Source organism: Grus americana, chromosome 8 (genome assembly GCF_028858705.1).
Source record: "Grus americana isolate bGruAme1 chromosome 8, bGruAme1.mat, whole genome shotgun sequence".
NCBI lineage: Eukaryota > Metazoa > Chordata > Aves > Gruiformes > Gruidae > Grus > Grus americana.
The window spans coordinates 29,244,150-29,268,603 of record NC_072859.1 but is presented as its reverse complement, the minus strand read 5'-3'; the positions used below and the strand labels follow the sequence as shown (position 1 = coordinate 29,268,603).

Sequence of the window (24,454 nt, the reverse complement as noted above, 5' to 3'; positions counted from 1 at the left end):
TGCCATGTGTTGGTTTACGTACAGCTCAATTTGACTGACTTACCTCCGTCCACCGAATGACCTTTCCGTTTGCCTTGTATTCTGAGCCATGAAATATCTTCACACTTGCTATAGACTCCATTGATTTGCCATCAATAGGGCTTGCAACACTGAAAGGGAGGGAAAAGGGTAAGATCCGACTTAGCAGAAGACGAGCTGAACAGTGCAAGAGAACTACGTTGGGATCAAAGGGTGACTCCTCTGCTACACCTCAGTCTTCCAACTGCCTTGCTGCAGGTTTTTTCATAACTGAGCGTTCTGCAATTTGAACTGCAATTTACCACATCAGCTTATCAGGGCATAGACCAAAATTAGCCTCAGAAGGGAATCCAAACGCCTCTTTCGGGGTGCAAACCCAGTGATCTTGAATGCAACTGCTAATTGTGACGAGGTGCTGCGCCTGGGGCTTCATTGTGAGCAGCCTTTCTGGAATGGGCTCCTACCAGGCTGAGCATGAGGGCAGAGCCGAGAGGCAGCATGCTCCCTGCTGTTCCCTGCAGCTCCTACCTGCCACCTGCCCTGGTCAATACACGTAAGCCAGGTGCAGGAAGGACCTTCCTGAAGGTTTTCAGCAAAGCTGCACACCAGAGCTGAGTGTTCATAAGGTTCTAACACAGCAATGAGGTGTTTCATACAGACTGGATTTTTTTTTATTGATTTGTAACCTCAGTGCAGCCCAGCAATACCTGAAATGCTACTTACACAGCCCAGAATTTAATTACAGAACCTAAGACTGACACAGAGATCCTGAAACCACAGAAATATCCTTCTTTCTAGATGCTGAGTCCTTAAGCATTGTACCCATCACAACAGCACTTTACTGCCATAAATACTTAAGCTGCCAAATAGGCCTTTCTTTTGGCTTAAGTATCAAGAGTCCAAATATACTGTTGATGTTCAGCACTTTTATTTCCAGCACTACTTAATGCAAACTAAGCACCAAGAGGGCAAAGTGACCACAATATGCAGGGTTCAGCACTGAGTGTTGGAGACACATTAGTGGTTTCCAATAACTGGATATTAGCAATGGAAAAGAATCCATAGCATTGACAGCTTTCTAAATTGATGCCCCAAAGCTCTGGTATCTCAATTCCATTTTCATTACATTTAATTGCATCTTATCACTCAGAATAGAGGCCCAGACTTGTAATTCCTATTGATTTGAAGACTCATGCACCTTATAAGATCAATTAAAATTTTTAACAAATGTAGGCTAACAGTCACCACTCAATGTCAAGTGATTGCTCCTCTACTTACCCCTTACTAAAGTTTTTATCATCTTCTACCCACTGAATATGAACATGTTCCTGAGGATCTTCAGCATCTACTTTGCCACAAGTGATGGTGAAGTCTTTCATCTCCCTCAAGGCCTGCCTCAAAGAGTCCATGTTCTCGGCAGTTATCTGGACCATGACTCCATCTAGGGAACCAAGAAATCCTCATAAGCCAAGGTAAGCCACAGTGAACAGAATCCATATTTAAAAAAAAAAAAAAGAAACATCCTCTTTTTGCAACAGAAAGGTTAAACATCTATTTTTAAGAGTCATAGGCAGCAATGCTACATAAGACCATTTCTGAATTCTCAGATTCCTAAAAACATAGCATTGACGAGCATTGACCAGGGAAAACGCAAGGATAATGTGAAGTCCATCTACTGGGTAAAGTCAGCTACAGCAACGGCTGCATTAGTTTGCCTCAAAACTTGACACCTGCTCTAGGCAACCCTCAGAAACCCTGTGTGACTCCCTCCATTCCGCTGTCACCCCTACTGGCACTGGAAGCAGCACTCCAGCGGCTACAAGAGTTTTTGGTAAGTCAGTGCTTGCCTGACAGTGGGAAAAGGTACAGAGTTTGGACGGGATCAGTTTAAATTACTGCAGAAATAACTTAGGAATGATATGCTTCCCCAGTGTACAGACTCAGACTCCTTGCCTGAATCCATCTGTACTTCTGTCTTGCACTAAACCACCAATTTGACACAGAAAATGGTATAACGACCTACTTATCCTGACTTACAGTCAGATGGCTGCTTTTCAGCCCTGGCTGACCACTCACCCATGGACTGCATGCTCATACAGCTGCAAGCTCTCAAGTTGGCGCAGCTTAACGAGTTCCTGCTCGTCAGTGGAGCTGTGCTAACCAATTGCACGTTTAGGCTTCTTGCATACCTCGCTCACAGACTGTAAGGAGCACACTTAAAACACTAGTGTCTGCACTGTCACATCTGCGGTGAGGTTAGACTACAAAGTTCTGTAGCTCAGCTAACAAGCAATAACGGCTTTCAATCCAGTGCACACAGTTGGCATTTATTTCTGTGATACAACAATTGGTAACAGAAGAACGAACCGACTCAGAGAGGTACCAGCTCAACAATCTCAACTTTTCACGTTCTCATCTGCCCACATAAAAGCATGTAAACAATGCACATTCATAATCTTGCATAACGCAGAGCTATTTGGGAAGAGAGTGAGTTTAGCAGGGCTTCCTCTCCTGGTTGGTGGATTAGACATGCCATATTTCTTAGGCTCACAATTTCCTCATTCAACCCAAATCAGTAAACTGATCACAGGCTCACAAGGCAGTAATTTCCTATCTTTTACCCTCATTTCCCTGTGTCCCTGTTCTACAGCATCTGGACAAGTTCCTTCTCATTAAAGGAAACGGGGGTTTTTTTGGCTAAAAAGTAGGATAAAGCTGAAGCAGCAGCATGATTCAAATGCCCAAGGCACAACAGAAGAGCCCTGATAACTGCAGACCTGAGCCACGTTAAGAGGGAAGCAGTGTGTTTTACGCAAGCAGTTCAGTTCTTACCTTCTACTATACTGGATTTGGCAAGGTAGCCCGAAGAGGATTTTAAAGCTCCACTGAACACAAAGAAGCTGGCACCAGTCACTGCAACAACAACAGGCGTGATTTAGTGAGGCTTTCGTCAACACAATGCCTTATACAAGAATCAGGTATCACAGCTCTATCATCCAGAGAGGTGATTAATCTAAATCAGGACAAATGCTGCTTAGAGTTATGGTGGCTTTAATGCACATCATAGGCTTGGATATGGATGGGCAAATGACCCAGTTATTTTTTTAAACTGGACAACAGTTTTTGTCAACCTTAAATGCTCATATTTCGTCACTCTCCTTCTCCCCATACACACCTCTAAGTTTCAGGACTACTAATTTAGGGTAACCAAGTACATAATTTATTTCTAAATGTTCCCACACAGCTGGCAAAGATTGTGAGCGAGCTGTTAATGGATCACACTAACACCAACCCACTGGCAAGGACACAGCTCAAAGCCACCTGATTTAAAGTTCTCTTAAATGACCACTAAGCATCATGAAATTCCTGCTGGAAATCCCTCCTCTTGTCCCATGTGTAAAATGAACAAAAGTCAGCTAAGACCATCAATCCTGAGTGACGTCCTGTGCCAGTACACTCACTGGAGTGACTGGGGATACTTGCAAAACAAAAGTTGGCCTCTGTCTTGCTTGTTCTCATTTGGAGATAGTATAAATGTCTTTGCCAGAAATTTCCCCCCAAACCACAACATTCACATTCTCAGCACACTGCTGCTGCAGCCTTTCAGCCTACTCTAACAAAAATAAAGCCTGGAAATTAGATTGTCTTAATTGAGGTGAACATGAGGAGTTTCTTGAAGATGCATTATTAAATGTAGGTTATTCTTATTTACCTTTCTCTCATACAAAACCTAATCTTCCTCCTTTCACATAGTATAGGTCAAGCACAGGCAACCACAACCTCACCTGCACTCCAGTAATGCCAAAGACAGCTCTCATTATTAATGTAGTTACAGCACTGTGACCTCGGGAGCACCACAAGTCCTGAGCTGTATCGTTCAAGCAGTGTTACCATATTTACAAGGGAGCAAGCTGCTACGTGCTTTATTTTATGTGTGCTTGATCTATGAAAGTTGCTAGAACACCCCTCAGACAAGTTCAGGACAGCACCACTGACCTAGAGAAGCGTGGTGGGGACTGTACACATGACATGAACCGCACAGTGTGCCCCCTGACATCTGAGATCATGGATTCTGCAAGGGGAATAAAACACCAACGGGGTAAAGGGCAGATAGAGAAATGTGTTACTATTCCTTCTGTTGCATGTCTAACTCAAAGCTGCCCACTCAGTAACACCAGCAGTCAGAATTATTTTCTCTGAATGTCTTAACAGAAACTCGGTGAAATGCAGACAAACCCAGTTCTGACCGATTCAGAAAGCCACGTGCAGTAACGGTAACACAAACAGCAAAGAAGTCATGCAGAGTGCCGGGAGGGAACAGCCTCTTCATGAACCCCCGCTCTTACCCTTCCTTGGCTGATTATGAATGCTGATGGCCTGCGTCTGGTAATTCCCGTCATCATTCTGAACGCACACCAGATGCGAGTCTGCTTTCTCGTTGAAGCATGCTCCCCCTGCTAGAACATGCTCATTGGATTTGTTCATGGCTTTCATCATCTGCAAAACAAAAAGGTTTACCATTTCTACACCGTTCATCAAGCACTACCATAAATAGGTGATTCCTGGAACAGTTTAATCAGACAGAGCAAGCTTCTCAACAGTGCTCATATTCTCTGGTCAGATTTTAGCACTCAGAACCATAAACTGCTTTTGAAAAGAAGGTTCAGGTCTTACATTGTCTAGCTGCTTTAAAGTACCACCTTTTATGTAATTAAGATAAATGGTATAAGGGATAGCTGAGCTATAGATTGCAAAAGCTATTTTCTCCAGCTGTTTTAAAAAAATAAATTCACAGGAAAAAAATTAGAAAAACACTGGGAGGAAATATATGGCTTGTTTACACAACTACAGTTCCTTGTGACATAAATCATAGATGCTTGCCTCCACAGTTCAGTGTTAGTCTGGAACTCAGACTTGTGGCGTTCAATCCTGGTTCTGCCACGACCAGGCACCAAAGCTTTAGTGTCTCTGTGCTTCACCTGCATGACTTGGTGAAATTGGGATCAATGTTCCCATTCTGAAGACTTTTTAAAAAGATCAGAATCATAGACATCCAGAATTAATTTTAATTCTTTGCAAAGGAGGCCTCCAAAAAGCATCCAAAGAGTGTATGATATATATGCATTTTAGTTTTGCTGATTATCATCTAACATACGCTTAGTTACATGCCTTGACAAAATATTCTTGTAAATTATACAGTTTCTTTCCTTTTCTCCTCTCTTTCTCTTAATGGAGCCTCAGACTATGAGATTTTTGATCCAAAAAGAAAACTGAGTCATCTATCTCTGAAATTTGTTTCAAAAATTACATATTTGCTTTAAAAAAAAAGCACTTATTAAATGACACACACCCCCAGTGAAAACCCTAAAGACAAGGAAAATGCTGAATTATTTGACATCTCTTAAGAGCACTCATACTCCCATCCTCTGCTTCCTGTAGCTGATAAGCATGCACACTACACACCACACATTTGTCTCTCTCAGTCTAACATAAAACCTTAATTATGGTGTCAGGAACATTAGCTGATGCTCACTATTGACAAATGGGCACAGGTGTAATGTTTCGGGAGGAAACTTAATTAAGATTTTGCATCAGACAACAGTGTATTTCATTATCTAGTTTATTGTGTCATGCTCCAGAAACAAGATTTAAGCTCAACCACAGCCATCTTTATGGAGCCCAGGAGTTGCCTTTAGCATAACAAGAAACAACTGGCCATGGCAACCGCACTTTGTAACAAGGCAACTTATTAAAAAATGAGTCACCTTTGCTGAGGGACTAAACAGGCAACGAAGCATCACTAGAAGTTGTAGAAAATTTAAAAAATTTTGAAGATAAAAACATGTATTTAATGGAAAAAACTATATATTAATGTTTAATTTGTTAATTGCAGTCTGAATTTTCCACAATCTATATAGATTGACTGATACTCTTCTAATTAAATGCTGCTTTACAGGGGAAAAAAGTAAAGGTCTTGTGGTTTAATTCATCTTAATTCAAACTAAACTCAGAGGAAATTTTTCTAGCAATTCAACCTTTCAACTGGATTGCAAGCAATAATGTTAAATAAGTAACACTTTCTTCATTTAAAAAGTTGAATCCTTGCTTCACGTTGGAAGGAGAACCCAAGCACAATGCAGAGATTTTGCTAACATGCATAACACAGGAATTTCCTCACAGTCGAGTTTCGTGCAGTGTCTAACATGGAACTGAAGCTGACAGACTTCCAAACGCCAGGCACAGCTAACACTTACTAAACTGCATCTTGTGTGCCAATCTCTATTTACTTCACGCAAATTTTACTGACCTTTTCCATTTTCTCACAACTGCATCAAGAATTAATATGCCTTTTAACAGACCCTTTGTCTTCTTGCTTCATCAGTTTCAGCATTTTCAAACTTCACATAAGAACACTTTTTCCTTTTTTAAATTTATTTCTTTGCTCTATTATTTTACTCAAATGCTCTTTGCAAGGAAATTCTCTCTTGAGATAAAGCTGTATTCTGCTCTGATATTACAAGAACTTTTACAAATAAAACTTTGCCCAGGAGGTTTGCTCTCACCCCAACTGCTGATTAGTTTCAAAATACCAAGTTACCCCCCGCTTCAGACAGAACACGAAATCAATCACCTTCTCCATTGTTCTCTTTCATTATTGTTCAAATATCTTCTCACACAGCTTTCTCAACAGCACTAAATCCTAAAGACACTGATGGATTTTCTCACACCAGAAATCAAGTATAAAAGTTAGATGCTGAGAGATATTTTATATAAAATAAGCAGCAACCCAACAAATACTAATAAATGCTGTGAGTGTGCACATGCAACGTCAGTGAGAAAAGCTAATAGTTTTTCCTCCTAGTTTACCTCATGTAAAGTTTGTCAACTTATTTGCTCAAATCAAACCAGTATTTAAAACACTCTACTATGTTCTATCATTTATAATTACACTTTATATATAAACAGTTAAAAACCTTGAGGAAAAAGAGTTTAAGAGTTTAACTAATACTAAATTGAATTGCATTCTTCCTGTGGAGCCACCCTCGCTCACTCTCAAAACACGTGCGCATCATGCATTTATCATTTGCTTTTGAGGCAATTTTCCCTAGTGATAGTGAATAAAATAAAATAAAATTCCTTTAGATCCCAGGTCCTCCAACCAGAAAGAAACTGTACACAAATGTATTTCTCATAAGCGTTACCTCATTGTATCTGTTGCTGGGAATTTTGATGCTGGTTTTTCTGACCTCCATATCAACCACTAAACCTTGGACGACTGGCAGCGTGTACTGGTAATTTCTGAAGTCCTGGTAATTAAAACAAGTTTTTGAAAGTCAGACATGATGACATCATTGACACTGTAGGTTTCATAACTATCCTAGTGACTACTGGTTAGCCCATTGAAATAATTGTAATCGGTGACTGAAATGCAGGGAGGGATAGAGACATCACAGCTTGTAACCTATATAATCAAAGTACTCAAATGAAAAAACATCATCATGACTGTTAGTCATTTCACTGATTTTCTTACATCAAAATTAATATTCTCCAGCTTTGAATGTAATCACTGTATGTAAGAAAATTTGCTCTCTGTATTCTGCTACATTACTGGATAGAGTAACTAGTTTTTGTAGCAGTGAGATTAAGTCATGCATCAAAGAGAATTTTCTATATTGAAAATATTAGCAAAGCAGGAAGAGCTAATCACTTCAGTTGAAGCTCTGTATAATCAGAGAGCTGTGACTGCACACTGCGATGATCTAGCACTTCTGAGGAAGGAATCTGAGCAACTACTGCGCTTGTTTCCAGATCCAAACATTCTCAGGTGGCCAGGTTTTGGATGTTGATTTGGGTACCTTTTTACAAATCACCATGTTGTCTAAAGCTAACATCCAGTATCAGTAACAGCAGGTAATTTCACTCAAATGCCCACTATTTCCTCTTGTCATCTTCTAAGCCTGCCAGCTACTATGTGCAACAGGAGTACAGTCCTCCCCACATTGATCCATTCACACCGATGGAACCTGCAACTCAGTCTTGGCACTTACTGCAAGAAGGTTCATAATCGTGTGTCCAGTCTCTCCAAACAAAGGCTTACGAAATCTGACGCTAAAAAGTGGGCATGGATAAACTAGGATAAAATAAAACAGAAAAGGTCAGGTTGAAATTTACATACTGAGATTCTTCAAAAACAGACTCAAATACAGTCATCTCCTCTGTTGAATATGGTAAGCAGCAGAGACTGAAAAGACGACCAGAGTGTAAAAAGCAAAAGGGAAGAAGGGTTTAACATTATAATACACCTTACACGTGTCATGGCTCCTTGCCCACCACACTAGAAACAATAGGAAGAATTATGTGGAATGCTTACAAGTGCTACACTGCAAGACTGAAACCCAGCAATCTGGACAGTGACTGCAAAGATGACATTTCTACATGCTTTTCTCAAGCTACTTCTTGGAAATGGCTTCTCCCTTTTTTATGACCATCCTGCTGCTCTCCACTGTAATATCATAAGCTTTTAGCTTCTGTGTCTGACATGTGTGACATTCAAGTGATTATAGTGAGACTATTTCATTTTCTGTTTCCATAATTTCATAAGAACATGACAAATTCTCTACAGGAGTACGTCAAAAACAATTAAAATTACATTTATAGTATGTCAGCAGTGCAAAATACCTGCATTCGTTGGCTGACTTAGGCATACTTGTAAAATACCTGTGATGCAATTCAAAGTGTAGTGTATGGATCTGGCTACATTACATTATGTTGTAGCAGAAGCCATAACAGTGCTTGAAACATGACTCGCAGTAATATGTAATGCCAAGGTTTTCTAAACACGTGTTTGAAAGAAGGTTCCTAAACTATCCTCAGGCAAACACTCTGCCTGATTTCCCAAAATGCTGCACATCTTCACAGTTCCCAATGTAGTCAGAAGGGGCTGCAAAATGCTCAGCAGGTTTGAGTAACATCATCAGGATTTCCTGATAGAAATAAGCTCCAGCTTCTGCACACTGATTATCTGGAAAGCGTCACAGCTCCTACAAACACACCATACAGCTGACCAAACTCACGCACAATGTCCTGAGGCACCAAGACATGCTGAATTTCCTGTGTCTGCCACCCTGGCTGCACACAGCAGCTCAGCTACATCCCAGATGCACTGAATTCCCTGTGCTCGAGCTGTACAGTTATCTGCAGATGCTCAGCAGATTTTTCTGGACATCTAGCAAACCAGAGTGACTCCTGCATCTGATCTGCTGCACGTTCAGCAGCACTGGACAAATGGCCAGAATTTGACAATTCCACCAGAAAAGAGGATGTACCCAAGGAAACCTGGGACACAAATGCAGCCCCTTCCGAGAGGGGATTGTGGAAGTGACCCACAGTCACAACTGTCACAGCACAAGTGAATATGCCTGAATCCAAATCACAGCTATAGAAGGGATTCAAACCACAGCTTCCCAGCATATTCAGAGCAGGTACTTCTGCCTGTGAATATCAAAACATTTGTTTCTGTGCTCAAAACCAGATGTCACATCCAAAATACAAGCATCTATCTTTGTTTTTCTAAATGTTGAAAGGAATAAATACACCACTTAAAAACCTCATGGATAGACACAAAAACTTACACACCTTTAACACTAATGTTTCTTCAGAGAAGTTTAACCTACAGTCCTCATATGCAGAAAGGAAATTTTGAAGATTTTCTTTTTCCTTTCCAATAACGTAAATTTTATGAAAAATTCCCAAATTCCCTAAATGTCACAAGTTAAACTTATCACAAGTTAAACAAATCCCTACAAAGCATATTCTAAAACTTACTTTGTTAAGAAGTTTTGAAAAAAAAATTAACAGGCCATTTTCATAGCAATTCAGATTTTTCAAGATGTGCCAATTAAAACAGCAGATGAGCAAGACAGCAAATTTTTGGCCCATCACGGTGGACAGACTTCCAATAATCTCTTTGATCCAGTGATGGCAAATGTCTTTTGAAAAAGATTTTATCCTAACTTTATGCTAATTTCATGTTCAGCTGAAACACTGTCTCCAGCCTTTATTTTACTAGTTGCAACAGAATGTTTGCAACAAACTGCCACGTCAGTTGCCCCAGCACTCATATTGTTATTCTCTGGAAAATGAGTGTGGTTTTAAAAACATAAAAGCAAATGCTCTTTCATTTCAGCATGGAAAGAGCCTAACATCTCAAAGGCTCTCCCTTGTCCTAACTACACCAGCTGAATCAGACTTACTCTGCACATAACTCTTTCAGGTCACTAAGTGAACTAGAAACAGCTGCTCAGAAGTAGATGTGCCTCCACAGAAATCTCCCTGATACACCAGTACAGTTGTAAAAAGGCTGTAGGTCATATCACACCTTCAGTACTGCTGTGTTGTTAGCTGGATGCAATGTGGGCATGAAACCCAACTTTTACTTGCCTGTTTAAGCTTGTGTGGCTTTGATAGGCAACGATTTAGGGCTGGGTGTGTGTGCTCTGAACAGGAATATATTCTCCCGGAGAAATAATTGCAGCTAAAAGAATGCATGTTACTTACGCCTGTATTCAGCTCCAAGTCTCAACATCAGCCGAATGGGGAACACTTTAGCCCAGGGAGTCTCCCATTTCTGAATGAGGATGCCAAACAAGTACGGTGGGGTTGGGAGCACCAGGTCTTGCAGGGACTGATACGTAGCTGCAACGTACAAGAACCCTCCATGTTCTTTGCTTCCAAGGAAGCTCTGGCTGAAAAAGGAGTGTCCCAGGTTGCCAACAACGTTACCTATGAACAAAAATGCTCATTACTTCACTAGATTGAGAGCTCTATCAAGTATTTAAAAAGTTTTTCAGAAGGGAAAAAAAATCGTATTACACTCACTTTGTTTCCTGAAGCACTAATGTCTATTAACGACACAAGAAACAATGATTTGCTGCACACAGGGGCTCAGGTTACCTCCTGTGCAAAAGTGTGTAATCTATTATGGAATAACTGCTGTAGACTAGAGCCACCAAAGCCATGGTACTCCAGTTGATCCGTCTTCGGTGATACATGTACTCAGTGACTATCACTGGTAGGAAGTCCGTTTTGTAGGAATACCGCCCCCCCCCCCCCTTCATTTCTGCGCCTGAGTGAGCCATGCCTGCAAGTGTTACCAGGCCAGAACGTACAACCACAGACCCACCAGCTCTCCTGGGGAAGCAGGGTGGGAGACTAGCCTCAATCATTTCTGTCATCTGCCTCCTTCCTGGAGATCTGCCTGTTTCAAGTAGTAGAGGCAGTGTAACGGAGGGGATAATACATCCCAGGGACAGCCAGGGAAGAGGAAGGATAGCTCAGGCCAGTATTGCTGCTAAGGAAGTGGTACCTGCAACCTCCCCTGAGCGCTATGAAAGCGCCCAAAGAAAGTCTGTTTTCAGTGTTTCCAGATATTCAAGGGGTTTCCACTGCAGAAGCTGCTGTTGACTGAACTAAACTTTCAGACCCAGCTGCGATTAAAGGAGAGATGTCAAATGATTAATGCCCACTCGTTGTCCTTCCATTTAGGCAAACCACTGGGATGCCTGCTCAGACACATATTGAAGATCTGGGTCATTTTAAGAATTACACAAAAGAGTGTTTATTTAATTAGTATACTTAATGTAAAATGCAACTGAGAGACACACAGGGGAGAAATATCACTAATTTTTACTCACATTTTTACTCTTTGATGCTCTTAATTTGCAAAAGTGTTTACACTGGAATGGCTGAATGAATCTGAATGTTGATTAGATTATTATAACATCCAACACAGCATTTAACATTGAAGCAAAGAACCATGGTGTGATTCCTTTTATCAAATGACAACAACAGCATGCAAATAATGTACAGAACAGCCGATCACAATTCTCCATAAGAAGATGTGAATATTAATAGTGCTGATTTGCTCTCAGAGAAAAACACAAGTAATTTCAGAGAGCACGGTGTGGTTGATCACACCACTCGTGAGGCATCATGTCGGTCTGAGGCACTCAGGCAGGCCTCCCGGGCTTCTGCAGTAATCCCAGGCTTTCCCACCTGCAGACAGAGGGACTGCTCAGTAGGAGTTTCTGCTCTTTCTCCACCACCTCATAATGGAGTGTTTGTATTTGAATTCAAGGCAGGAATGCGCATGTTGGAGACAAATGAACTGTAACTGGAGGGTTTCTCCCTTTCACACATGAGATACATGCATAAACACACAAACACTAGGTTTTAAGTAAGTAAAAACATGAGTCACGGAAGTGCAACTTTGACATCCGCAGTAATACAAGTGTGATCCTTGAGTTAAGCCTTCTCTATTTTTATACTGCAAAACAGCCTAAAAATCATACACAAGCATTTACAAATGCAAGAAAAATAAATACAGTAGGTACAGTTTTGGCCAACAAAGGAAAGGTTAGCCAATGAGTCCTTTCAAGTCTGTCTTCTACACTGAACCCCTGTGAAAATCCCAAGTCATAGCAACTCTCCATGAAGCCAGCGCCAGCATGAGAATAATACAGCTATTCCTGCCCTCACTCTGGAGACATGGCCATGCTACTTTGCATCCCTCCAGACCACCTTGGCACAATCACCACTGAGAACTGCTTCCTTCACATGATTTGTAGGACCTCCAGCTTTAAATATAGCTACTGGCAGGTCTGTAAACAAAAGGCTCCTTTTATACTCTAACAAATAAGTTCAGGGGTTTCCTTGCTATTCAAATTTGTAGGCACCTTAATGGATTTTTTTTTTTTTTTTGCTGTACCCACAAGGTGCTGCACAAACTAAGCTCTCAAGTTCTCTGCTAAAAGGCGACAGGCTTCAGCAGCCCAGGCACCTCATGGCAGGGTGCGGCTCATTCGTAGCTTGCCACTATCCTGCAAAGCTGATGTGTAATTTTACAGATACACAGAAGCCAGAGCTGACACCATCAACCCAGATCAAATTCCAGAACTCTTATTAGTGGCTACAATTTCTGTAATGCTCAGCTGAGCATACTTGATGAAAAGTAGCTAGTTGTCAAATTGAACGACTGACATGATTAACAGAGCCACATCAAATGTTGTCAGCTGCTGAAAATCATTGATCCTGCCCATGTGCAAATGCATTTCTGTCAGCCTGCGCTGTGACACTAGTGCCTGCTCAGTGAATACACTGCTAATACATCAACTCAGGCATCTTGCTAGTGAGTGCAAACCAATGTATCAATTGGTGTTCATGAAAAAGAGTCTCTCATCTAAAATAGCTGCTGGCACTTTTCTATCTCAACTCCACTCGTTTGCTTTTGCAGTTCCCACCTACCCTCACTAATCTCCTCTTCTTCATTTATACTTCCTTTTTCCCTTCCCATCTGTTCTTACCCAAATAGAAACTACAGGCCTGATAGTAAAATCACTTGGTGAGCTTCACAGTTCCAACATGACCGTACTAATCCTTTCTAACCTTAAAATGTATGAAGTGTATGAACTACTAAACTGAATTGAATTATTGAATTCTGCACCCTTTTCTGAAGTATTTTCTTTGTGAAAGAGGCTAGGCAAAGTGAAGCTGTACAATACTGTACAGTTCTGAGATGTGCAGTACTGCCCACTGGGATGACAAAGCAATCAGACATTTCCACTTGTGACTGATGCCAAGTGCTGCAGCAGAAGGGGACGACTACTTATTTTTTCCGTTTCAGGAGATGGAGCTTCAAGGCTCACAAGCTTGGGATGCCTTAACAAGAATTTTTTCAGCCAACAGAAACATGGAAAAAACCCTCAGAGTGGAATCTGCAACTCGGCTGTTCAGCACTTTGCTACCATAAGCCACAGCATTATAAATTACTCCTTTTGACACAAGCAGCTCGCACAGTGCAAGCTCCAATAGGTTACCACTATTAAGAGGACAAACTATTGGGATTAGGTAGGTGTGCTGCAATTCATTACTTATAAGAGCATGCAAGAGTCTGCTATGTGGAGAGCATGGGAAGAATCAAGCAAGTGTTTTCCTACACACCTCTCTAGTGCCCTTTTCAACCAGCAAACCCAAGTCAAAAAGACGCTTTGGGCTTGTCCCATAAATATTTCTGCACTGACCAGGGGTCATCAGCCTTTCCTGCCACATCTTTGAAGGTGGTTCCAAGTCAAGGCCCCACTGATAAGTTGCTATTACCAACTTGACATGGTCAAACCCAATCCACTGCACTGTTACATGTTTTAAGCATAGAACTGTGTTTCAGAAGCTTGTAGAAGCCTCAAAAATAGCTATTGCTCTCAAAAGCATGTAATTTAATTTACGAAGTACCACAACTTCCTTTCTAAAGAGGTAACCTCAGAGTGAACAAAAAGGTGCCTTTCCTTATATTAAGTTCCAGCACCTGACATCAGACAATTGACATTCTTTAGGAAGTAGCGTAAGTGTGCATGATGCATCTAAAGCAGCTCTGCAGGAGGTCAGTACTACTTCTCTTCTCAGTTATGCTGGGTTACCCTTGACTTTAAATCCTAAGCAGCTCTATAAAGTCCTTCAAAAAACCAGGCTTTTATCCACTGATGTGACCTTCTCTTCAGTCATGATCCACACTGGTTTGAATTCCTCATTCAGGTATCTTCCTCTGATGAACAATATGTACTTTGCCTATCAGTTTGGCAATCCCTTCTGGACTCAAACAAAATAGTTTATACCAGGAAATGTAAAGAGAAAAAGATTCCTGCATTTGTTTATTGCCCTCAGTATGTGGTGAAGCCACTTAAGTGCTTTTACCAAAAACGGTGAGGTTAAATTCCTAATGTATGCTTCATATCTTTTGGTTAATCCCAGGTCAAAAAGCTGGTATTAGCATCCAGTCTCAGGGAAGGCATACATACATGGCTCAGGGAACTTAGCTGCATCTGTCCGGCCTCATTCCACTGTCATCAGTAACAACCAAGAACAGCCAAGTACCAACCCCTGTGCCAGCATCCTGAAAACCCAAGCATCCTAGTTCTGCAGCAAGAGATGCAAAGCAATATTCACCTGGGAACAAAGAGCAAATTAGCACATACTCTTTGGAAAAGCAATACAAACCCCCAGTCACTACCGCACCAAGAGCCACAGAAGAGACAAGACAGTGAATGGCACAATACATCTGTAGCAGAGGCCAACATTGAGAAAAAAACATCTGAAACTCAACATTTAAAGTTCTGACCATACTCAGCATCTTCAACTAGTAATTTGGAAATAACTTATTCATACTGGCAAGGGACATAATGCTTCACTTATATCACTGTGAGTAGCAGCTACTCAGCATCCAAAACTTCCTCAGACTGGTCTGTGCCAGTCTTTCAAACAATCACTCTCACACCTTATATGATGTTTGATTTTGTGTCCATCTTTCCATATTACACTTGCAGGGGTGTATTATCACTCAGTTAATCTGTTCTCTGTTCAGAACATCTACGTGGCCTTCTTAACAGATCTACTCTGTATTAGCTACCACCTTATTTAATTAAAACCAGGCTGGGTAAAAAATACACAAAACTGTGACTGGGATAGATCTACCCTCACCCAGAATATCCCCAAAACCAGGGCGATCACAAAGCCATTTCAAGCAGTTTCCAGATTTGCATTTTCACTAGAAAAGTAACAGTAGCATTTATTGTATTCCACCAAAGAGCTGACGCACTAGGGCATATCTGGCAGCTCTACGTTAACACATCCAACTGCTTCAAAGTACCCATTCAGATGGACAGAAGTTCTCGTTTTTCCATTCACTAGACCTCCTGCCAGGCTTATAGCCAACAGACAAGGATAATCATGGGATTACTACTACAACAGTACAACTACTACAACCACAACAGAAATCATTAGCTTTCAATTTCAAAACAAGAAAAGCAACACAGCAGGGAGCTTGATGACAGAGGGGCCAGAGGAAAAATAAAGTGATGGGAACTGAACAGCAATTAATACTTGCCGTAATTAATGACATTACAATTTATTATAACTCACATGCATACAGCCTATAGCAAAAAACATCATTTTTCCTCCAAAATCTCTCCGCTGTTTTACAATTATAAAGTCCTAACACCAGACCCACAGCTTGAGGTTGAGGACTTCCCGTAACAAAACTAATGAAGGTTCAGGGTGGTGCTGCACCGGACTGCCATCTTATCCATGCTGAAACAGGAAAGGAATCTGAAGGACAAGCTGCAAAGCGTTGAGTGTACAGACTAAACGCTCCTGCCTGCAGGTCTGAGGCCTGGGCTCTGCTGACACTATGTACACGTGCTAGAACCACACTCTGCAAACGGCTGAGAGCCGTGCCTAGCACAGAGGACAGGACTCGGCCTCAAGAAACAAGTTGTCCTCTGAGGAAAGCAGCAACATCTGGGAAGAGGCACAAATACATACAAGTTTGCACTTCTAGGCTTGAATGCAGAATTCAAACTTGAGCAAGAAGAGCTAGTAAATAAATGTGACTCGTTAAAATAAAAACTGCTATAGATATGGCTTTAATTAAATAAACAAAAGGGAAATGCTGTATTTTTCAGCTGAAAAAAAAAAACAAAAACAACAAGAAACTCAAAATCTCTCCAAAACAAAATCAACATCACTAAACATAATTCTTCTTTCCATTCCAATAAAAAAATACTATGTCTTTTTATTTTATGAGTGTTTTTAAGAAAACATTTACTAAAGGAGATAAATAAAGAAACATCCACAGAATTTATTTCCATTTCCTGATGGCAAAATAAATTTAAACCAATATATTAGATAACAAAAAAAAAATGAAACTGTGAGGCAGGGTTTTAAGTAGTCTCTAACATCTAATGGGAATTCTCGTTTACTCTAAACGTCTATCATCCAGTTGCCAGGAGAGGTAAAATACCTCTGAAATGAACAACTTCGGAAGCATGGCTCCATCTACAACAGCATGCAAACTGCTAACCACTTCCAAGGGATTACAACCACCAAAATGAAACCCCTAGAGCATCGTATCCTGTCTCTCTGGCTGAATAACATCTGAAACAGCCAAAGTTGCAGATATGCTAATATATACTTCTCCCTCTGAAACACGCGTGACTTGGATTGAAAAAAGGATGGATATTGAGAGCGTGCATTACAAAATGCTATGGGAATCTATCAAGGTGCTATGTTCTACAAAAACTTTAGTGCGGTTTGGTATTATATAGCAACTCGAAGTGTCTATCTACTTCTACTACATGTCTGAAATACAACACAGAGCAAATCCTACCAAAAGAATATTACACAGTGGAATTCTTAAACAGTAAAATTTGGTTTCTGATTAAGAATTTTACAATAGTAAGCAGCTCTTTGCACCAGTGCAATTGAAGGATATCACGTTACTACCACTAGAGCACTAAAAAAAGAATTCCAGATACATTATGTAGGAGTTATAAATTATGTATCTCTGTAGTGTAATTACACAGGACTTCATTGCAATATACACACCAATCTGGATTTATATCTGCAATATACATATATATGTATATACACACACATATGCAATTTTTCATATCTACCTCCCTCTGAATAACATCATAATTAGAAGATAAAGTATTGCAAATGAAGTGAGGTTTGGAAAGGTATTTGTTTGCAGTGTACACAAGATCCATTATGACGTGATAAAAGTACATTCTGAACCTGGCAACCTGTCTGGACAAGCTGACCTTTGCTGTATCAAGACAATTTAGGAAACAAAGATCTTTTTCATTATTCTATTAAAGGATTAGGTTCAGTCACTCCAAAGGCATTGCAAATGATATGTAGAACCCTTTGTAAATGTATTTTCAGTATATATGCTTAATGTGATCCAATTTTTCCTCTGGAAAAATAGCTTTATTTTCTAATGAGTGGACTCAAAAACTTGCATTTTTCCTTATGCAATAATTTTTTAATTCTAAGGTCTGACAATAGCTAAAAGTAGATGTCCATTTACTTAGCAAATGTAAAATGTGTAAAGGTTTACATAATATAATCTTGAAATTGAGATACTAGAATTCAAAATTCAGGGATAATTTCTGCACTGCCCTACAATTCATTCCAGGCACACATATACATATATATTTGTATTACTTTATAATATGAATAGTATCTCCATAATGTGGCAATGGACACACACACTGTGGGAATCAAATTTCTGAACTAGCTGGTTTGGGGATATTTAACATACTATCCACAAGGATTTTCAAAATTTCCTTTCTGTATCTTTAAAAAAGCTACCCTGACTTCAAGCTGAAAAAATCCAAAACTATTAGAAGCAATGTCATTACTGTAGCCATGATCCCTGCTGAGTATCTTACTACACTTACTGCTAAATGAAGTACAGTACTAATTTCAGATATGTTAGCCGTATTCAAATTCTTACCCCATGACCCAGCAGAAGCAGCCAGAGTAGACAGTCAGCAATGGCTGCTGAACACAAAGGTGTATCACAGGCAGAGTCCTCCCACTCCATGCTGCTAATTGTCTATGCATGGCCTTTATAGCCCAAACTTCTTTTTTCTGCTGGCACCCAGAAGAAAGCTGGAAGATCTCTGGAGCAGCTCCCCAGGTTACCAGCACCTCATTAATACTATTATCTGGGGGAGATGAATATTACACTGGATACTAATAACCAATACCAACTCAGCCCCTTATCAGCTTTGATCCTTATTCTCTTTTTATATTCTTTTATACAAAAATAACTGCTTGCTGAATGACGAAAATGTGAGTATCTGACCCAGTATGATCATCTATCCAAACCATTTTTAACAGAGAGCATTCCTACCTGCTAAGGCATCCCGGTAAAGTTGCACAAAATGGTTAAAGATATCCTTAGGCAAACATTTCTCATCAGGCAAACACTGCAAGAGAATGACTATCTCTGACTGCCCCACTGCATGCATGCCTTTTGTAGTGAAACACCAGCACTTCCTGTTCACATCTGCAGAGAAGAAAGCATGTATCAGAAGATCAGAATTTCATAAAATAAGCCAAAATTTCACTACAGGAAGACAGCTCTTTCAAGAATCAGTTTTACAGTTTGGTTGCGATACATCATACAGACAAATTAGGTCCTAGATCTGTTACCTTGCAAGCAAGCACATCCAAAACAAAAGCAGCTCAGTAATTCCCAGTTTACAGCTAAGGAAGAGCAAGAGCATTACTCCCAGTCAGATCTTGGGATTAGCACCCCAGAGCAGACTTTCAGGAGTTTCTGTATCCAAATTAAAGGACAGAATTCAAATGGGATTGAAGGAACATGGAAAAAGGCCAGGCTGTTGGCTGTGCGTATCATGATCCTGACAGCTAAACCAGTTTCAGACAGTGGTGTCTCTCTCTTAAGATGGATAGCTGCATGTCAGGTGCTTTCACGAGACATCACCGTGTTGTTCTGCTTCACATGAATGTTAGTGATGACACATGCTCCAAGCTTCACAATTCATTTGTTGAGAATACTAAGTTATTGCAATAAACCCTTTTGTCTAATATGTGTATATATATACATAAAAATATCATTACTATGCATATATGTAAAAAATTGTACTGCTATCTAACCAGATGCTGAAAGGTTTATAAACAACATCTTATTTTATTGCATGAACTTTTCACAGAACCAAAACATTTTACTGCAAAACTGTCTTTCTCAATTTCTCAAATAATGTTTTCTTATCCAGCAGAGATCAACTGAAGTATTAACATGAGAAGCCATATGTATGCCTCCCCATTCCTCCCTCCACACATGTACACACACACATGCACACACACACAGTATAGAAAAGGACAGAAGATGTGGACAGTGGAATGGAACCTGCATATTACTACGGGATCCTATCTGCTTTTTCCACAATGGGATGACAGGGAAAGCACTTAAGCAACCAAAAGAATAACGAGTGATAAAATACCTTGCCCTGCCAAGTTTGACAGGAGACACTGATCTCCAAACCTGAGACTGGAGGCTCTATCAGTCTAGTTTATATTTTCTACACAAAATTATCTGTATTGACTTCTAAAGCACTGGAAAAGAGCCTTTTGTAATTTAACTTAATATGGCTAATTACAACATTTTCAATCCATGTGCATTTTAAGACACTATCCTGCCAAATAAAAATTCTGCTGTTCCTACTAATAATATATATAACATTTACCCTCTCCTACCCCAAGCCTTATTTAATAATAAAAACTTACAATTTACTATTTTTACCATGGACAGCAAATTAGCATTTAAAACAAACACAAGAGGGTCCGGGCCACCATCCTCCAGCTGCTGCATGACAGAGATCTGAGAAGGTCTCTCTTCTACAGCATAGTCTATGAAAGAAACAAGTAAACACACAGTGAAATCCTTAACTCACTGGCACACTACTCTACATAATAATGAAATAACCCCAATTCTTATGCTTTTTGCTTTTTTGACCTTTCAAAAAAAACTTATCTGAGCATTGCTGCTTTGATTAATTGTTTCCTAGGCCGGTATTTTCAAACTTCAATAGCATTTATGTGCATAATCACTGTACATCCATTAGAAAAGTGCAGCTTGTTTTATAAATCAACTTTTTTTCCTATCAACTTGGGCAGAAAATGGAAATCAAATTGAGAAATGTGTCATGGTGTCAACTGAAATCCCCAATGACAAAGAAGTTAACAATTGTTATTTATATCACAGTAAAGCACAAGAACATCAGTCCTGGACTACAAACACCAACACATGGTGTATCTCTATGTCACATAACTTACACTTTCCGTGCATTAGCTACGAGGAAGATAACAAAGGGAGGAACACTATATAAAAAACCATTTTTTTATAAATCATAGAAGGTCTAAATCCAGTGTAAAATGGATCCCAGCATGAAACTGCAGAGATGTCTGTAGTGTCCCTCTATGACTAGACCTAGATGACTAGAAAATTAAAATTTTTCATCCATCTGATTATAATCTACTCTGTATTTAGGCTTTAACAAAAAATAGTTACATTGATGAAAACAGATTTTAAAATAAATGTATTACCTTTCCAGCTAAAATTATCTAGAAAGAAAGGTAATTTTGCTTTCTAATGTGAAAAATGTTTTCGGAATCTTTTTAAAAAGAGTTAGAACACCAGAAATAAAACACTGCAAAGAAAATCCAGCATGTGACAGCATATGAAACAAAAATCAACTGAGCATACAAAATATGATGTAGGTGAGGTTATCTATATGAAAGCTGAAAAGTATACTGTAGTTTCACTCCTTTTTTGTGGAGGAGACTGAATAATCAGGCACCCACATGAACAGCTAACACAGGATGGAACAGATTTGTTTTGAAATTAAATGCTGCTCACATTTTGGTTTTGCCGCTATCCTGCAATAAAAAGTTACCTCCAGCATAACATTAGAAATGCACTGTATCAGCAAAATATTTAATAGAAATTAAAAAATAAAAGATGAAAAAATAAGTTAATCCCAGGAATGTATTAAAGGATGTCATGAATCAGACTGTGGAAAGCAAATGTCAGATAAACAAATATATACTTTTTTAACCTTTTAAACATTAGTTTTTAATTTTCTGAATCCTCCTCCATTTAGATACTCTGGGAGGGGACATCACAATTACTAAAAGCTTCACTGTGGGCCAAGATGTGCAATAGTGCTGTTGAATGCAGTGCTTGGGGATGCCTCAGACACAGCGGATGTTCCAAGAGAATTTCAGAGAAGGGCGGCATGAATATTCATAAGGCTAATTAAAATGTATCTCTGTGTGAAACATTCCCCACAGTTCGATTAGTGAAGAAATTAGCACATATTTCTGGACTGAAGTTAATTTTCTTTTTGCTTTGTGTTTTACTTCTTACAGTAATTTCATTGCAAGATGGGGTTCTTCCTGGATGGTAATAAGGATCAAATGAGTGCCACAACATTTAGCCACAAGTACTTACTGTGAATTTCTTCAACTATTCAGCATATTGCCAGCATCTTATTTTAAAATAAACAAGTAACTATTAGGTTAATTGCAAGTGGTACGCATAAAAACTAGCTGCCAAATTATACCCTCACCTCCTTTTACTCCAGTGGAGATGAGAATTGGAGGAAGACCATCTTCAGGAATCAGATTCATTGCACTGCCAACAGGACTGCCAACCTGAGTTATATTTCCCGAGAATACAGAAGCATTATCAGTCTACAAGAAGCAAACAACAAGAATGAACAACATTACAAGAGTAATAATGATAAAAATGTAAGAGCTGGCTGACTAGATTACTGGATGTAGGTGAAGGAGTCCATGTCTGCTGGAGAACCAGAAGCACCAAATAATTTGGCTCTTTAACAATAGACGATCATGTGACAACTCCTGTATGTGAACTATTACTAAAAAGCCTGCTTAGACAGAGACGGCATCTCCCTTCTCTAGCACCACATATAGCCATTTCTTTACAAAATCTAAACGTACGTATGTCCATCTGAACTTTTTGCAAAGTCTCAATTCCACTCACATGGGGTACGGTGGATTTAACATTGTTAGATTATATCTGCACTTTCCTGCATACATAGTTTTTTGCAGTGTCAAACAAAGTATTCTTCTGCTTCATGCTATGACAATCTTACTGTTTCATACTCCTTACTGACCATGACTCAGCTTTTTTAAAACATGCATTACACAAATATCCTTCATACACAGCCTGTACAGCCAAACACCTAGCACGCAGACTTCAAATGCTGCTTAGTGCTCTGCCCCACAATAGTTCATTTCAGTTCAAAATATATGGTTGCTTCAGCACTCTGCAAACATAAGTGAGGACACTTGCTATACGACATACTAGGACAAGCTTCAACATATTTCCTAGATCAATCTTACTGAAATCACCATAGAAGCTAATATACTATTTATGACCCAAGCAAGCATGGTATTTTGAGCAGTGAATAGCATAATGCTTCCTTACTTCTGCTGATAACGTGTTGTTGATCACGGGCTTTGATGGATCATGTGACACTGCTAAGGTTCCTGTGGAAGTTGTCCCAGCCACTGTCAGTTTTGCTGCATCAGCAACTTCTCCATTGGGTAATATCCCATCAGCAAACCAAACACGCCTTTGTTCTCTAGGTTGAGCCACTGGAGAGAACATAAAAAAAATAGGATTTAAGATCTCACAGAAACATTGACTGGAAAATTTGAGTACAGAAGAGTAAGACTGGAAAAAATAATAGAGAAATGTGGACTGGAAGGGACTTAAGACATCATCTAGTGCATTCCCTATGGCAGCACCATGTATAAACACATCTGCTGAGAGTAGTTTACTTGTCCTTAGAAACCTGATGTCCCTACCGAGAGCAAGAATATCAGAATGCATTAGCTAGAGTATTTGGAATGGATGAAGTGTAGATATATTTTCCAAATTCTTACTACAGGTAAACTGAAAGAAAAAAGAAGTACTTTCACCTTCTGCTCCAGGATGCTTTAAAACTCCCACAGGTACCATGACAGTGGGAGGCGGAGAGCTCAGGGCGCCCGAGGCCTGAGCCTGCTGCAAAGGAGGGATAGTAGAACAGTATTCAGCGGGATTGTTAGGGTTAGGACTCTGGCTTGAGGCACTCATCATGTTCTCCCAGGCTTGAGCTAAAGCAAACAAAGAACAAGAAACATGAACACAGAGGAAGGTATCTAACAGTCCAAAACGCTGTGTTACGTTCTCAGCTACCTTCCAAAGAGCATCTCCCTTCCTTTATTTAATTGCTGTAATTAAGCAGGATAATGTATAGCAGGAGGAGAAACAGCACTATCCCTGTGTAATAAAAATATCACTTCATATAGAAATATTTTCTGAAACTTGTAACAATAACTTTGACCTGAATGATGCTTAGTTCCTCATGCTTCATTTTGTTTCATTTTGTTTCCTCTTCAAAGATTTAACTTTAAACACTCGATTCTTTTATATATATATATATATATATGTATATTTATCACACTGTATGGACAGATGGACATTCCTATTACAAATGTTTTATAACCTACAGAATACTTCAGCAGATTTATCTTTTTATATGAGAAAAAGCACCTTGCATTTCTTTATATCCAGGGCAGATCAGTACAGATCAACAACTCATACTCTTAACTATAAAAAAAAAATTATGCTATTAATTATGAAGGCATGATGAGCCTTAATTCAATTGCCCAAACAAGAACACATAAAACTTCTTTGTCAACACCATCCATCACAGGGAAATCTCTCTTCTAGCTAGTGAAACAGACTGTATCTCCACAGTATTACTACTTTTTCATCTGTAAGGAAGGCTTGTAGCTATGCAAGGTACCAGAAAATTCATGTGTGGTTGCACCTTCAACCATATCAGTATGTTACACATAAATGCATTCCTCTAGTCAGGCATAAATATCATGCCACCTAAGCTCTCAGAGCACCTACAAAGTCTGAATAAATCATGCACATCTTTGGGTTCCTTTGCCTATGAATTGTCTGAAAACCAAGGTGAAAATAACAAGA

At 39.6% G+C, this 24,454-nt stretch overlaps 1 protein-coding gene across 6 annotated transcripts in view; it reads right to left on the bottom strand.

Annotated features, from left to right (window-relative positions):
- Positions 1-24,454, bottom strand: part of ZFYVE9 (zinc finger FYVE-type containing 9) — a 62,807-nt gene that overhangs the window by 4,517 nt on the left and 33,836 nt on the right. For 5 of the 6 annotated variants that reach the window (XM_054833194.1, XM_054833193.1, XM_054833190.1 and 2 more), the window contains 12 exons: positions 23,395-23,571; positions 22,898-23,067; positions 22,014-22,137; positions 20,170-20,292; positions 18,770-18,925; positions 10,576-10,800; positions 8,067-8,149; positions 7,221-7,325; positions 4,365-4,515; positions 2,851-2,931; positions 1,297-1,459; positions 44-149 (listed from right to left, as the gene is read on the bottom strand). In XM_054833194.1, the coding sequence (XP_054689169.1) occupies positions 44-149; positions 1,297-1,459; positions 2,851-2,931; positions 4,365-4,515; positions 7,221-7,325; positions 8,067-8,149; positions 10,576-10,800; positions 18,770-18,925; positions 20,170-20,292; positions 22,014-22,137; positions 22,898-23,067; positions 23,395-23,571 (1,664 nt within the window). The remainder of the gene's footprint in view (positions 1-43; positions 150-1,296; positions 1,460-2,850; positions 2,932-4,364; positions 4,516-7,220; positions 7,326-8,066; positions 8,150-10,575; positions 10,801-18,769; positions 18,926-20,169; positions 20,293-22,013; positions 22,138-22,897; positions 23,068-23,394; positions 23,572-24,454) is intronic. The other variant, XM_054833196.1, reaches the window with a different exon arrangement.